Source organism: Pan troglodytes, chromosome 22, assembly GCF_028858775.2.
Source record: "Pan troglodytes isolate AG18354 chromosome 22, NHGRI_mPanTro3-v2.0_pri, whole genome shotgun sequence".
NCBI classification, from domain to species: Eukaryota; Metazoa; Chordata; class Mammalia; order Primates; family Hominidae; genus Pan; species Pan troglodytes.
This window is the reverse complement of record NC_072420.2, coordinates 43,328,415-43,341,844: the sequence shown is the minus strand read 5'-3', so window position 1 is coordinate 43,341,844 and position 13,430 is coordinate 43,328,415. Positions and strand designations below refer to the sequence as shown.

General features: G+C 54.2%; 1 protein-coding gene across 7 annotated transcripts in view; it reads right to left on the bottom strand.

Moving 5' to 3' along the window:
• PDE9A (phosphodiesterase 9A) overlaps positions 1-13,430 on the bottom strand; it is a 123,079-nt gene that overhangs the window by 86,702 nt on the left and 22,947 nt on the right. For all 7 annotated transcript variants that reach the window (XR_010154451.1, XR_010154453.1, XM_001140087.8 and 4 more), the window contains exons 2-3: positions 3,727-3,797; positions 1,995-2,072 (exon numbers count right to left, since the gene is read on the bottom strand). Coding sequence is in view for 3 of the 7 variants with exons in the window: in XM_001140087.8 (XP_001140087.3) it covers positions 1,995-2,072; positions 3,727-3,797 (149 nt within the window). In the remaining 4 variants the exon portion in view is untranslated. The remainder of the gene's footprint in view (positions 1-1,994; positions 2,073-3,726; positions 3,798-13,430) is intronic.

Here is a 13,430-nt window from a genome sequence, read left to right as displayed (position 1 = left end):
TGGCATGGACAAGGTGCTGGTTTCTGTGAGGTCACCTCTGAGAGATCATTTTAGTCTTGTGGGTGTCAGGAGGACAGGTCCCTCAGTGACTTCGCTTCTGAGCGAGACCCCCCAGGCTGGAGCTGGTGCTGAGGCTGACAAGATGCTCACTGGAGTCTCTGGGGAGCCAATTAGCACTGCACCTTCCTGGGAGTCTGGAAGCCAAGAGTCAGAGCCAGACTGTGTGGGGCAGGAGACGGGCATCCTGGCTAGGGCAGGAGGGGAGACTGACGGGCACAGCCAGATGAGAGGAGCTCGGCTGAGGCCTCAAGGTGACAGGGAGGACGGCTGACCAGGACAGCTCTGGACACGTCCACTGGGGCCTCGCTGAGGGGGATGGCACTGGCCATGCCCCCTGAAGCCTCACTGAGGGGGGCGGCGCTGGCCATGTCCACTGGGACCTCGCTGAGTGGGACGGTGCTGGCCACACCCACGAGGACCTCGCTGAGGGGGATGGCGCTGGCCACACCCACGGGGACCTCGCTGAGGAGGACGGCACTGGCCATGTCTACTGAGCGCTCACTGAGGGGGACGGCTCTGACCATGTCCACTGAGACCTCACTGAGGGAGGCAGCACTGGCCACGTCCACTGGGGCCTCACTGAGGGGGACGGTGCTGGCCACGCCCACTGGGACCTCACTGAGGGGGACGGTGCTGGCCACGTCCACTGGGGCCTCACTGAGGGGGATGGCACTGGCCATGTCCACTGAGACCTCACTGAGGGAGGCAGCACTGGCCACGTCCACTGGGGCCTCACTGAGGGGGACGGTGCTGGCCACGCCCACTGGGACCTCACTGAGGGGGATGGTGCTGGCCACGTCCACTGGGGCCTCACTGAGGGGGATGGTGCTGGCCACGTCCACTGGGGCCTCACTGAGGGGGACGGTGCTGGCCACACCCACGGGGACCTCGCTGAGGGGGATGGCGCTGGCCACACCCACAGGGACCTCGCTGAGGAGGACGGCATTGGCCATGTCTACTGAGCGCTCACTGAGGGGGACGGTGCTGGCCACGCCCACTGGGGCCTCACTGAGGGGGACGGTGCTGGCCACGCCCACTGGGACCTCACTGACACAAGGGTCTGCCTGACATGCACTTTCTCCTGTGGGCTCAGAGCTGGCCATGGGTCAGTTGGGCAGGACACCCTGATGACCAGATTGACAAGTGTACCATCGCATCTACTGAGTCCCTTGGAGGCACAGTGAGTCCCACTCTGGGAGGAACAGAGGACGCCAGAGAGGGGTCCTGAGGTCGCACGCCCCACCCCCAGCTCACCTGCTCCCTCGCCTCATGAGGAAATCTAAGTTCCACTTTGCCCAACCACAAAGAGCAGTGGAGGCTGCTGGGGTCTCCCCAGGTCACCAGGAACAGGGGCAGGTCACTGACCTGAGGGCCCCTGCTCCGCATCCTTCCTGGGCCACACACCGCTGGCTTGACCTAGTTCACAGACATTCACGGAGGCTTTCACCGGCCTCTCCTCTTGACTTCCTGGGCCTCCCTTGTCCCTGGCCCTTCTGTGCTTAGAATCTCCCACAGGCATCACTTTATGAACACAGAGACCGGCCCTAAGTGGGTAAACACGAAATGTCCCCAGGGGCTCTGTAGGGAATCTCCCGTGGTCCTTCCTGGGGTTAACGTGGGGATCCCGGGGCCTGGCTCTGCAGCTCTTGGCTCACCCTCCTGGGCCTCAGTTTCCCCTCTGTACAATGCCTCCTCCCGTTGAGAAGCAGGTGCAGAGCCACGGCTGCAATTGTTATCTTGGAACGTGCCCAGCTCCTCCGCAGGGGAACACGACGAGTCAAGCTTCCTTCACACTCGCTCCTACCCTCGCCCTCCATCTCTGCTGTCAATTCACACCTTTCTGCAGTAGCACATTTACAAAATCACAGAAAGCCTCCCATGTCATGGAGAGAAGTGCCAGGCACACCCCGAGGAGCGCGGCCGGAGCCTCTTACCGTTCTGAATTCGCCGGCATGGTGGGGTCGATGGAGACCATGGCGTCGTCGGTGGTCAGCAGGGAGATGGTCGTGTTCCTGGAAAACACACCCAAGCCCGTGTTTTCACCCATAGCGTGCTCTGGGATGTACACTTGAATGTACACATGGGGCCAGAGCCCTGAGACAACCAGGACAGTCCCAGGACCAGCCTGACCAAGGTGTGGTGGGATGGGAAGGGTGGGAGGCCATCCCCAGGGCATTGAGACTCCGATTGTAAATGAAATTAAACAGCTGCGTATAATCCTGAGTGCGTGTAGATGCTGAAATACTTTAAAATGGGACTTGGAGCAAGTCTACTTTATTGAGTTGGGAGATTTTTTTTTAAAAACTGTGGTAAAATAGGAACTAACATTTATATCAGCAGATGACGAACTCATAGTTTGTCTTTCCGCTTCCAGTGCCTTTGGGAGTCCGTCTGAACTGCGCAAGTCTCTCCTACAAAATAGTTTTAAATGCTTAGGATGAGTCTTCCTCCAACCTCACATGTTTTGGGGCCTCTTGCAAGCTGTGTTACCTCCACCAAGTTAATCTCTGATCTTCAGTTGTAAATTGTTAAAATCTGTGAAATAGAGGTGATACTCAAATCCCAGGGCTGCTATACGGAATACTGTGTATATATATTTATTTATTGGCACATTGCTTCATATATGGTGCCCAAAGATGCCCCAGACCATGGGCTATTTTTGCGGCTAAAACTGCCGTTTGCTGCACTTTCAGACGTGTACTTTCATCTCCCTTTTCTCACCTGTCTGTGAGAAACTTCAATTGCCCTTCTCCACCTCCGTCCTAACTTTAAAGTTAATCCTTGAGCCAAAGCTACTCCTGCTCACCCTTTACATTTGGAAAGTTTGCTGATAATTAGAAAATTCACTGGCTCGAACACACTGTTGATTTAGGACATTAACTCCTGGGGGACTCTGAGGACTCGATAAGGCAGATCACTGGTCTTTTCAACCCATTTCTGAAGTCAGCCTTTCGCCCAGTGTTGATCTGGGTCAAGCCCCCTGGGTAGAAAAGGCACCTATGGGGTGATGTGGGGCTGGGGACCAAACACACACAACCACCCCGCTTTCTCGAAAAGTGAATGAAGAAGTGAGAGGAAAAAACCCACCCTCCTTTTTATTTATTTATTTATTTTGAGGCGGAGTCTCGCTCTGTTGCCCAGGCTGGAGTGCAATGGCATGATCTCAGCTCACTACAACCTCTGCCTCCAGGGTTCAAGCCATTCTCCTGCCTCAGCCTCCCAAGTAGCTGGGATTACAGGTGCTCGCCACCACGCCCGGCTAATTTTTGTATTTTTAGTAGAGACAAGATTTCACCATGTTGGCCAGGCTGGTCTCGAACTCCTGACCTCAGGTGATCTGCCCACCTCGGCCTCTCAAAGTGTTGGGATTACAGGTGTGAGCCACCACGCCCGGCAGAAAAACCCACACTCTTAGGAGGGCGGTTCTGTTTAATTCAGCCCGACGTTTTCCTCCTTGTGGACACAGCCATCACCTGTGGAGGCAGAGAGGCCCGGAGGGCGGCTGAGCCTCCCTCGGGATTCTGCGCATTGATTGATTTCGAAGAGCCCCATGTAGAAGGCCGGTGCCTCGGGCCCTTCAGCGCCTCTTCCCGCCCTTCCCAGCCATCCCGAAAAGGCGAGGAGGCCGCGTGGCGTCACCGGGCAGAGCCCGCAGCGCGCACTCACCGAGGCAGGCCGGTGGCGATGCAGAACAGGTCCATGATGTCGCTGGAGTTGCAGTACTTGCTGAAGATTACCTGCAAAACAGAAGCGCGGTGAGGCGGCAGCGAGGGCGGCGGGTCTCCCTGGAGACGTCAGACGCCACGTGCTTCTGCTTCGGCTCCAACCTGAAGGTTCGTTTTGAAAAGAAAAGCTGTAACTCTAGGCACTGGAATGTCACAGGCTCATCTTTTCATTTGGTTGATGCATACGGGTGGTGAAAAATGTCACTGTCGTGTTCAGTGGAAAGAGTTGTGAAAAATACAGCGATGCCCCCTTGCCCACACGCCTGTCCGTGACATGGTTATGGTGAAGGCGCATCCCTTGGAAGGGGCCAGGCAGGACCGACCACCTGGGGTCAACACTGTCGCTTGGCACCGGGTCTTCAAGTATCTCATGGGGGCTATTCTGTAAATAAAATAAAATTCAAGTTCATTAACCTCAAAATAAAAAAGAAAAAAAGGCCGGACGCGGTGGATCACGCCTGTAATCCCAGCACTTTGGGAGGCAGAGGCGGGTGGATCACCTGAGATCAGGAGTTCCAGACCATCCTGGCCAACATGGTGAAACCCCGTCTCTACTAAAAATACAAAAAATTAGCCGGGCGTGGTGGCAGGTGCCTGTAATCCCAGCTACTTGGGAGGCTGAGCCGGGAGAATCGCTTGAGCCAGGGAGACGGAGGTTGCAGTGAACCGAGATCGCACCATTGCACTCCAGCCTGGGCAACAAGAGTTGAAACTCCGTCTCAAAAAAAAAAAAAAAAAAAAAAAGACTGCTTTTCGGTATTTGGGGACTGAGGGACTGAGGCTGAATGACGAAGTTGAAGAGGGGAATCACATCACAACAGAACCGTTGAGGATCCGGGGCGCCCGCGGTGAAACTGGCGCCTGCAGAGAAACACCACCTACGCACGGGATGGCCGCGCTCGCTCCCCAGTGCCGCCCGGGCTGCGGTGGAAGCGCCGGGTTAGCATCCGCATCTTTTGTCCAGGGGGTCCCGGCCATGAGTCTCGGCTCTCAGGGAGGGGGCATTTCGAGATCGGTGAGGATGGGGCTTCTCCAGGGCTGGACAGAGCGCGGAACGGGCCACGCCGAGGCCCCGCCTTCATGGCAGAGGATGCCTCCCTGGACAGTTTCCCCGGCTCCTGGCTGCCAACGCAGCTTTTCTTTCCAGCACAAGTGCCTGGCGTGGGGGAAACGCAGGCCTAGGAAGATGGTTATTTTTCGGTGCCCAGAGCACCATTTTTGTTTTTAAGCTAAGATTAGTTTTCTTTTTTCTTTACTTGGAAACAGTGAAATATAGAAAACAGATTTTTTTTTTTCTGTGACTAACACCATTTCCTGTGGGCTGCTGAACTGGCAACAATAAGACAGTAAACAGCACCTCTCCTTGCCCGTTATCCCCACTGGTATTTGCCCCAGGGGTAACGGTCGGTCAAAGTGGCCTGTGTCATTGCGTGCTTCCTGACGTCTGTGGCATCGGCTGTATCCCTGGCTGCCTACGCAGCTTGGTCCTGGCCATGCTTGCACGGGTGCAGTAGCCCCTGCAGTAGCCCCTTCAGCAGCCCCCACTTAGGCCTCACCCCATTTCCCCCACATCCTCCTTTGCAGGACTCTGCTGGCTCCTCCCAGAGCTCCCTCCTCTGAGATGTGCTTCTCCTCCTGTGTCCTGGTTCCTGGCCTCGCGTGCAGAGGCTGCTTCTCCCAACCCCACCGCCGAGGAGTCCTGCACTTGGCTGGGTGCCAGGCCCTCACTTCTACCATGGCACCATCCTTAGCCCTAGTCACAGTTCACGCTGCGGCCTCCCAGGCTATGCCCGTGGAGTTGTGGCGTGGCAGAGCCTGGGCTGGGGTCGTGGCCATTTTCCCACCAAGACAGGACAAAAAGCGGTTCCCATGTGGGCCCCTGTGTAACTCACTTCCTTCTGGTGTGGCGGACTTACTTACTTTGGGGGTCTACAGAACCCCAGTCTGCAGAGGGCAGGGGTGGAAGAAGAGGAAGGCAAGGAGGGCTCTTTCTTTGAACATTCTAGATCTGCAGCTTCTGGAGAAGCAGGATGTGGTTTGCAAGGGGCCTGCTAAGGAGGTTGGTGTCTTCAAAGCGTGCTTCTGGCCCCGGCTCAGGGATTCCCACGCAGTGGGTCCGGGTTGGGCCCTAGGAATCTGCGTTTGACTTCTATTGGGTTTCTTGGATTAGAAGCCACTGCTCAAAGATGTGTTTCTACAGTGTCTCCCTCAGATGAGCGGGGTGGTCCTGCAGGAGGCGGGGGGCCCTGTGGTCCCTGTGCTCCAACCTGGGTGGCCGCAGCAAATGACGCCTTTATAAAGTCCTCGCCCCACCCCGCCCCACTGGGTGCTTCTCCTCGTGGGCACAAAGGGCACCACATCCTGTCCCAGCCCCTCAGAGTGCACGGGGGATGATCTTGGAGTTAAATTCTCTCCAGACACATCTGGCAAGACCGACTCAAATCATGGCTCCTTGGGCTGGCTTGAAGGGGGAACACCTACCAGCAAGACCTCAAAAGGCGAGGGGAGGGCGATTACGGAATCGCAGTCTCTTGGGACTGGGCAGGCTCGTCTGACTTTACTCAGAAGGGAAGTGGCTTTGCCAAGGGCACCAGGCTCATGGGCCTGGGGCGTCTCCATCTCAGGAGCGTGGGGCCAGGGCGTGAGGCCAGGCGGCCCAGGCAGCCCAGGCGGCCTGGGGGGGATCCTTGACTGCTTCTTACTCCTGGGACTCTCAACTCAACTTCTTTGAACCTAAATTTCCTCTGCTGTAAAATGGGCCAAAAAAGGGGTAGCCGTCATCTACAGAAGCTTTTACTCCGATGCCCCCTGGAAGCTTCTGCACCAGGCTGGAGGCCAGAGCTTGTGATTCAATGCAGAAGCTTTGAGCCGCATGGAAAAGGACCGCAGTAAGCACCTCCGATGACTGACCCCCAAGCGCAGACTCCTGGGGACAGCTTCTGATGGCCTCGCTCAGATGATATTCAGACCCTGCCAGTGGGCTGCCCAGGGCTTCCAGGGCTCTTTTCAGTTGAGGCTTCATGAGGCTGCAGCTCAGGAGCCAGTGGAGAATCAGTTACGGAGCACTGAGTGGAATGAGTGAGGAACGCTTTACTTTTTGGCATCATGCATGTTGTTGTACTGTTGGACTTTCCGGCTCTGTTATGAAGCCCTTTCCCTGTCTTCTTAAGCTATCAGTCACCTTTAACGACCTAGATTTTTTTGTAAACTGAAATGAGTAATTTTTAAGTGATATCTGATTTTCACCATCTGCTCTCCTTCCTCCCCAAATTCAAACTTTTATGAAGGCTTTACTTTTTGTGGCAATATCCGCAAAGGTTCTGGAAGGATCTGTCCTCCTTCTTGCCAGGATATAATTGGGGAAGGTTTATGCAACCGAGCCTGAGCCTGAGAGACGTGTGTGAGAACGACGCCCATTTGCTGGGCTGTGACCACTCTTGAGGGGCCGAGGGTGACTGTGCAACGTCCATGCCCACAAAGTCCCCTGGGGGAGGGTAGGGGCTCTCAGGGTCGCAGCCTTCAAGATGGGAAAAAAGGCTCTACTCTGGCAGGCCAGGATTTTGGAATATCGTGGGGGCCTTGAGAAGAGAGGGGTTCATCGAATTTATAAGTACTGCCGGTGAAATCTGGAGGAGAGTGCAGATGCTTGGCTTCCTAACCTTAGGATAGCAAATAACAGAGGCTTTTGCTTCTGGTATCTTCTGAGGTCTTCCAGCAAAACAAACTGAAAAAGGCCTGTATGGTATGGTGGCACTCTTGCCACCACTATGCAAGCAAGGATGCCACACCTAGGGGGACCAGCCTTATTCTGCCATCCAGAATAATCTCTCTTTGAGATTATGTTGGAAAAAAGGTGGGGAGGCTGTTAGGAAATTTGGAATAAGCACAAAAGTTGGCACTGGCTGTCTCCACTGGAGAATATAGCTGCATCCGTTTGTAAGTCCATTTCAACATTGCTTCACTCCTTATACATTTAGGGTTCTTGGATTTCTCTTTTGAACTGGTCGTACCTTCTTACCAGTTCCCATTCGATTCATCAGTTCAGTAAAAATGTTTGACACACGGTCATTTTAGATCTGGATGAGAGTCATGACTTCAGCTTTTGCTGTTCATTAGTCTCCAGCGGCACCAAAGTGGATGCGAGTTTGGGCATGAGGCGTGAGCCCTAGGGATGGGGGCTCGGACAGCCGCGCTCTTCGCTGGTGTCAGAAGCACCCAGCCTGATGCTGCTCCTGACTGTGGGAGGCCAGCCCGGCTGCAGCTTCAGACCACGGGAGGACCCCCAGGCTGCCTCGTCAGGAGGCCATAGGGCTTCCTGACCACATGCTGAAGAATTTTGCAAATCCTTTATCCAGAAACAAATAGTGCGAAAAAAGTTGATAAAATGAAATTTGAAAATGAGATGCAGAGGCAGCAAGATTAAGGGAAAAACGAAAGTTTTATGTTGGCTTCTGGCTTGCAGGCGAGTCAGGGCTGGAGCTTACAAGAGTGCACGGCAAGTCATCACAAACCCTTTTGTGTGGTTTGACTGGCAGTGCTGTGATATTAAAGCAAGATGAGAGAAACAAATGATGAGACAGAGGGCGGCTCCCCCACTGGAAATTGATGCCTCTTCGTAATCAGCTGAGACCTGGGAATGTCAGCGGGAACATCACTGTCTGGCAGCCCTCAAGCTGCCTGCATTAGAGAAGGCTGACACTTACCAGGTGCCAACCACAGGCAAGCACTAGTCTAAGATGTTTACACACGGAAACCAAGGCACACAGAGATGTGTGTGGCTCCCACGCACCCAGCCAAAAGTGTACATCAGGACTGCATCTTGGGCCACCGGCTGCGGACCGCATATGCTTGACCACAGCATACACTGACTCCCAGATTATTTAATGTCTATATCCAAAAGAGCCTCCTTCTAGACACCATGTAATGGAAGGAGCAGTGGATTTGAGAACAGGAAGCCCTTTGGGTAACCAGTGACTCCTTTTGTCCATGGCTTCTCTCTCAACCCTGTGGGCAAGCGCATAACCAGTGGGAGCCTCAGTTTACCATTCTGTAAATAGGGTTGATGGCATCAACTCCACCTGCCCCTTGGGGCTGTGAGAAGCAGTAAGTGAAATGACAGGTTTGAAAAGAATTACACAAAACACTACTGGTTTGACACAAAGTTCAATTTTGTATCATTTCAGTTGCCGCGAATCTCAACGTCCCCACTGGTTGCAAATCCTGTGATTTTCACACAAGTCTCTAGGAGGTCTCTGAGTGAACAAATGCACCTAGAAAACTTTTCGCCACATTTTGTCCGGCAGCCACTGTTATTTCAGCAGGAATTCGAGTGCGCAATCTGCAGCGTTTCCGGAGCTGGGAAGAACGAACACCTGGCTCCTCTGTTCCCACTGTTTCTTGGGGAGGGCGCTGCCTTGACCTTCAGAAAGGCGGGAATGGAGGCCTGGGGAGGGGTCTGCAAGCGGTGGCTTCACAGCAAGACAGTCCTACTGCTTGTTGGGGTTGATCAGAAGTTAATCCAGAGAAGGAAGAGAGCTGCGTGTCACTCAGGCAACGGTTTGACTGGATTCCTGGCTCAGCTCACGGTTGGTACGGGCCATGGCCCAACCCTGTCAGGCAGTGCAGGAGGGCACAGGGGACCCGGGGCTCTGGTCGGTTGTACCCTCTTGCTTTGCCACCAAGCCTGTTGTCAAGGTGATGGCCCCATCAGTCAGACTGGCTGGGTGGGGGTCTTTCTGACAAAAGTCCCTCTAGATCACCCCTTCCAAGTGGGGACTCAGGGTCACAGTGTCCACCCTGCACCCATGACAGCACACGGGACCTCTGCCGGCCAGCTGTCCTGCGCATGCCTTGCCTCCTGCTAACCCTGCCCTGTCTCCATGGCCGAGGGGACTGGAGCAGGGGGCTGCCTTAAGCCCCCCTGGCCAGCTCCCAATCACACTCTTTTGGGGGAACTTTTACTGAGAGATGTGGAGCTGGTGGTGACCGTCAGTGAGCCAGGGTTGCATGGATTTAGTGCCGGGCTGGCCACACTGGGACCCTGAGAGGTAAAAAGGAGAAGGCACAGGCAGGGGCCCTGAGCCCAGGGGCAGCGGAGGCTGTGAGAGGGAGGGGAGGGGCTGCAGGCTCCTGGCACCCCAGGTCCTGGGGATTTTTCTGAAGACCCCCCTCAGCCTCCTTATGACAGTCTCTCACTGAGCCTGCTCCCCACACCCAGCAGCCTCTGCAGCAATGCAGATCTTCTTGAACTGGCTTGAGAAAGAGTCTGTTTCTTGCAGTGAGAAGCATCTTGACTGGCACACTTAGAAGAAACAAGGCTGGAGTTTGAGGGTCTGGCCTCGAGGGGGCTGCGAAACCCACACCCAGGGCCTCTGGGTTAAGGGACAGGACAGAAGGGTCTCTCATGGGTGGGGGGCGAGTCGTTTCCTTTCCGGGTCCAGAGGCATTTTCCTGGATTTGACTCTATTTTATCAAATAGAGTGTTCTCCTGTCTCCGCTTGGGCCCTCCGTGGAAAGGCTTATCGGGAGGTTGTGGGAAGGGTCCCTTAAGATCCCCATTCTGAGCCCCACATGGTGCTGCTTGCAGGGTGAGGCTGGGCCGGAGGAGGGATCAGAGCTCAGGCCGCGGCAGCAGCTCCATGAGCAGGTCTCCGCGTCGTGAGGCTGAGAAGAGACACTGGGTCCAGAAGGAGGAGCTCCAGCTCCTGGGGGGTGCTTCATGGTCTTCCTGTAAAACCAAGACTCAAGTAAAGGGATTTCTGAGAGCCCCGAAGCAGCAATCCACCAGGACTCCAGCCGCTGAATGCGAGGCGTGATTTCAGTGTGAGCTGTGTGGGAGGGAGGGGAGACGGAGCGAGGGATGAGGCAGCTCAGGGTTCCGAGTGGAAATCATACTTGGAGGATGCATGCAGTGAATGGAAAATAGGACACAGACTCGATGCCAGCAGCAGCCTGCGGGCAGGCATTCCGGAAGGTTCTTCCACCTACTGAGCCAGCCTGGCATCGACACTTCCTCGCCCACAGCCTGTGGGGAGGAACCAGGGCTCACCTTGGTGAATGTGTCCTGGTGCAGCGCGATCCCCTCCTCGTGACCTGGATCTCTGGGGTCCATGGGACTCCAGCTCTCCCAGCTCACCTGTGTGTTTTTATCTGAAAGGTGCAGCATGAAGCCCAAGGCACCTGCATGTTCCAGTTTGGAGGGGACTCGTCCGGTGAGATCCTTCTAGTGGAGGATCCTTCTGATCAGTGCGAGTCCTCAGGCCAGACACGCCGAGGGGAAGTGGGTGCCGTGCCACGCTGCCTCCCCCAGCCCTGTCTGTGCACCCTGATCCGTGGTACCTGCTGTCATGCTTGCCTGTCCCCGTCACACAGACGGTCCTGGCTGCTGCACCTATTTTCCCCGGGAGGTGGCCGCCGGAAGAATGCTGGCTGCACATCCAATGCTGTTTGCCGTCCATCAGTTCTGATTTTTGGAGCATGCATTGACGGATATATGGCCCCTTCCACATACGACTTCAAATTCACACACGCATTCACATATATGAAAACTTTTTTTAGTTTAAAGAAAGGCTGATTCCAATGTCCAGCCTCTGCTTTCCTTCTGCTTCTTGCCTTTCTCTTCTTTAAGGTGGTTGTCCAAGGAGCCACGGGAAGATGGTTACCCAGAACTGGGTGTCCTTGGTCCCAGCCTGGCCTCCTACTGGGGCAGGCAGCTCTCAGAAGGGCATTGAGGCTGCGGAGGAGCCAGGCAGGAGTGTGGGAGGAAGATTTTATTTGGGCTCCAGATAGAAAATGGCTTTTCACTGTCTCTGCCCCATTTACCCTTGCCATTTCAGCATCTATTCAGTCCAAATGTGGCTGGCAATGGCTGCTGAGAAAATTATTCCCTCTTCAGAGCAATTAGGAGCTGGGCAGAAGGGCTGGTAATAACAGAGCAGAGATCTGCAGCCGGCAGAGATCCCGCCAAACCCCTCACACCCCCAGGGCTCTGTGTTGAGTTGGCTTCCGTTGATTCCACACCCGGAAGGGAAGAGCAGACCCTGGTTCATTTTTCTATTTCTATTTGAGGAGCTTCCTTGCAGCTGCCGCGAATATTTCTTGCTGGGTTTGTCAGACTCTAGTTTGGATTGGCACAAAGTCAATGACCACTGGAAATTGTGGGTTTCTTGCACAGACATTTGTGGTGCTACCTAGAAATGCTCCAATTCCTGGACAAACAAGATAACTAGGCTGGGCTCAGTGGCTCACGCCTGTGATCCTAGCTCTTTGGGAGACTGAGGTGGGTGGATCACCCAAGGTTAGGAGTTTGAGCCCAGCCTGGCCAGTGTGGCGAAATCCCAGCTCTACTAAAAATACAAAAACTAGCTGGGCGTGGGGGCATGTGCCTGTAGTCCCAGCTCCTCAGGAGGCCAAGGCAGGAGAATCACTTGAATCCGGGATGTGGAGATTGCAGTGAGCCAAGATTGTGCCACTGCATTCCAGCCTGGGCAACAGAGCAAGACTCCATCTCAAGAAAAAAAAAAAGATAACTGGATGGCAACTGAGGTTTGAGTTGAGCATGACAGGCTGGGGAATGAAAGACAGCAGCACCGTCACAAAAGAACAGTGTTGATGTGAAACACTTAGGGGCTGGGTCGCGGGGACAGTTGGAGGTGCCTCCCTAAGACAGCGCCCTCTCTGTGAGGCTGGCTGCAGTCTTTTTCACCACAGAGATGACCCCATAAAGCTGGTAAACCAGGATGGCATTAGTTTCCTCTCCAAATCCCTGAAAATGTCTGTGTTACCTTTCAAAATCATTAAAAAACATATCTATGTCAGGGAAGTCATGCTTTGAGGTTGATTGTTGTAAAACATACAATTATGTTCATTGTCTTGCTGTTATCGCTTACATCGGCTGACATTCTTTATTCAATTGCCTTAGCAACAATTTTTACAGAGCTTCTTTGAACTTGGAGTAACGAATCTGGAGCGAAATTTTCCTCATTATAATTATTCTACATTTTTTCCCCCCAAGTGGTTTTAAGTGGCTAGGGCTGAAGAAGAGAGCCCAGGCATGTACACAGCATGATGCTGAGCTCCTGCAGGAGAGAAGGGCAGCCTGTCTTTCCATCACACTACCCTTCCCCAGGAGGGAAGAGTGGGCTCTGCTCCTCCCCAAGGGCAGCTGGTTAATGAGGCCGGACGCTGGGCCCCGTGGAGCTCACTGCTGGTGCCCGCCCTGCTGTATTCACACAGGTACTGATCTCAGCCTCTCGAGCATCTTACATTTCACCCTGCCTCATATTTTTATTTACTCTTGTAACTTGATGATGATGCTTATTAATTATAAACGTCAAACTGACATCAGAAATCTCCCCAACCAAAATAAGGAGGACTGATTTCTAAGAGCAGCCACATTGGCCTCCAAGACATGGAAGGCAAATACTAGTGACAATCACGTTGACAATTGTGAGAAGGTGACGCACTGCCCCACACTAGAGATGAGCCGGATGCCCTCCAACCCTCCAATGGGCGAGTGCTAAACTGGGGTCCGCCCACAACATGGAACACGGCTCAGCAAGGAAAAGGTGCACACAACCACTTGGATGGATCTCAAGGGAATGATGCCAGTTGAAAAAAGCCAGTCTCGAGAGGTTACATACTGTG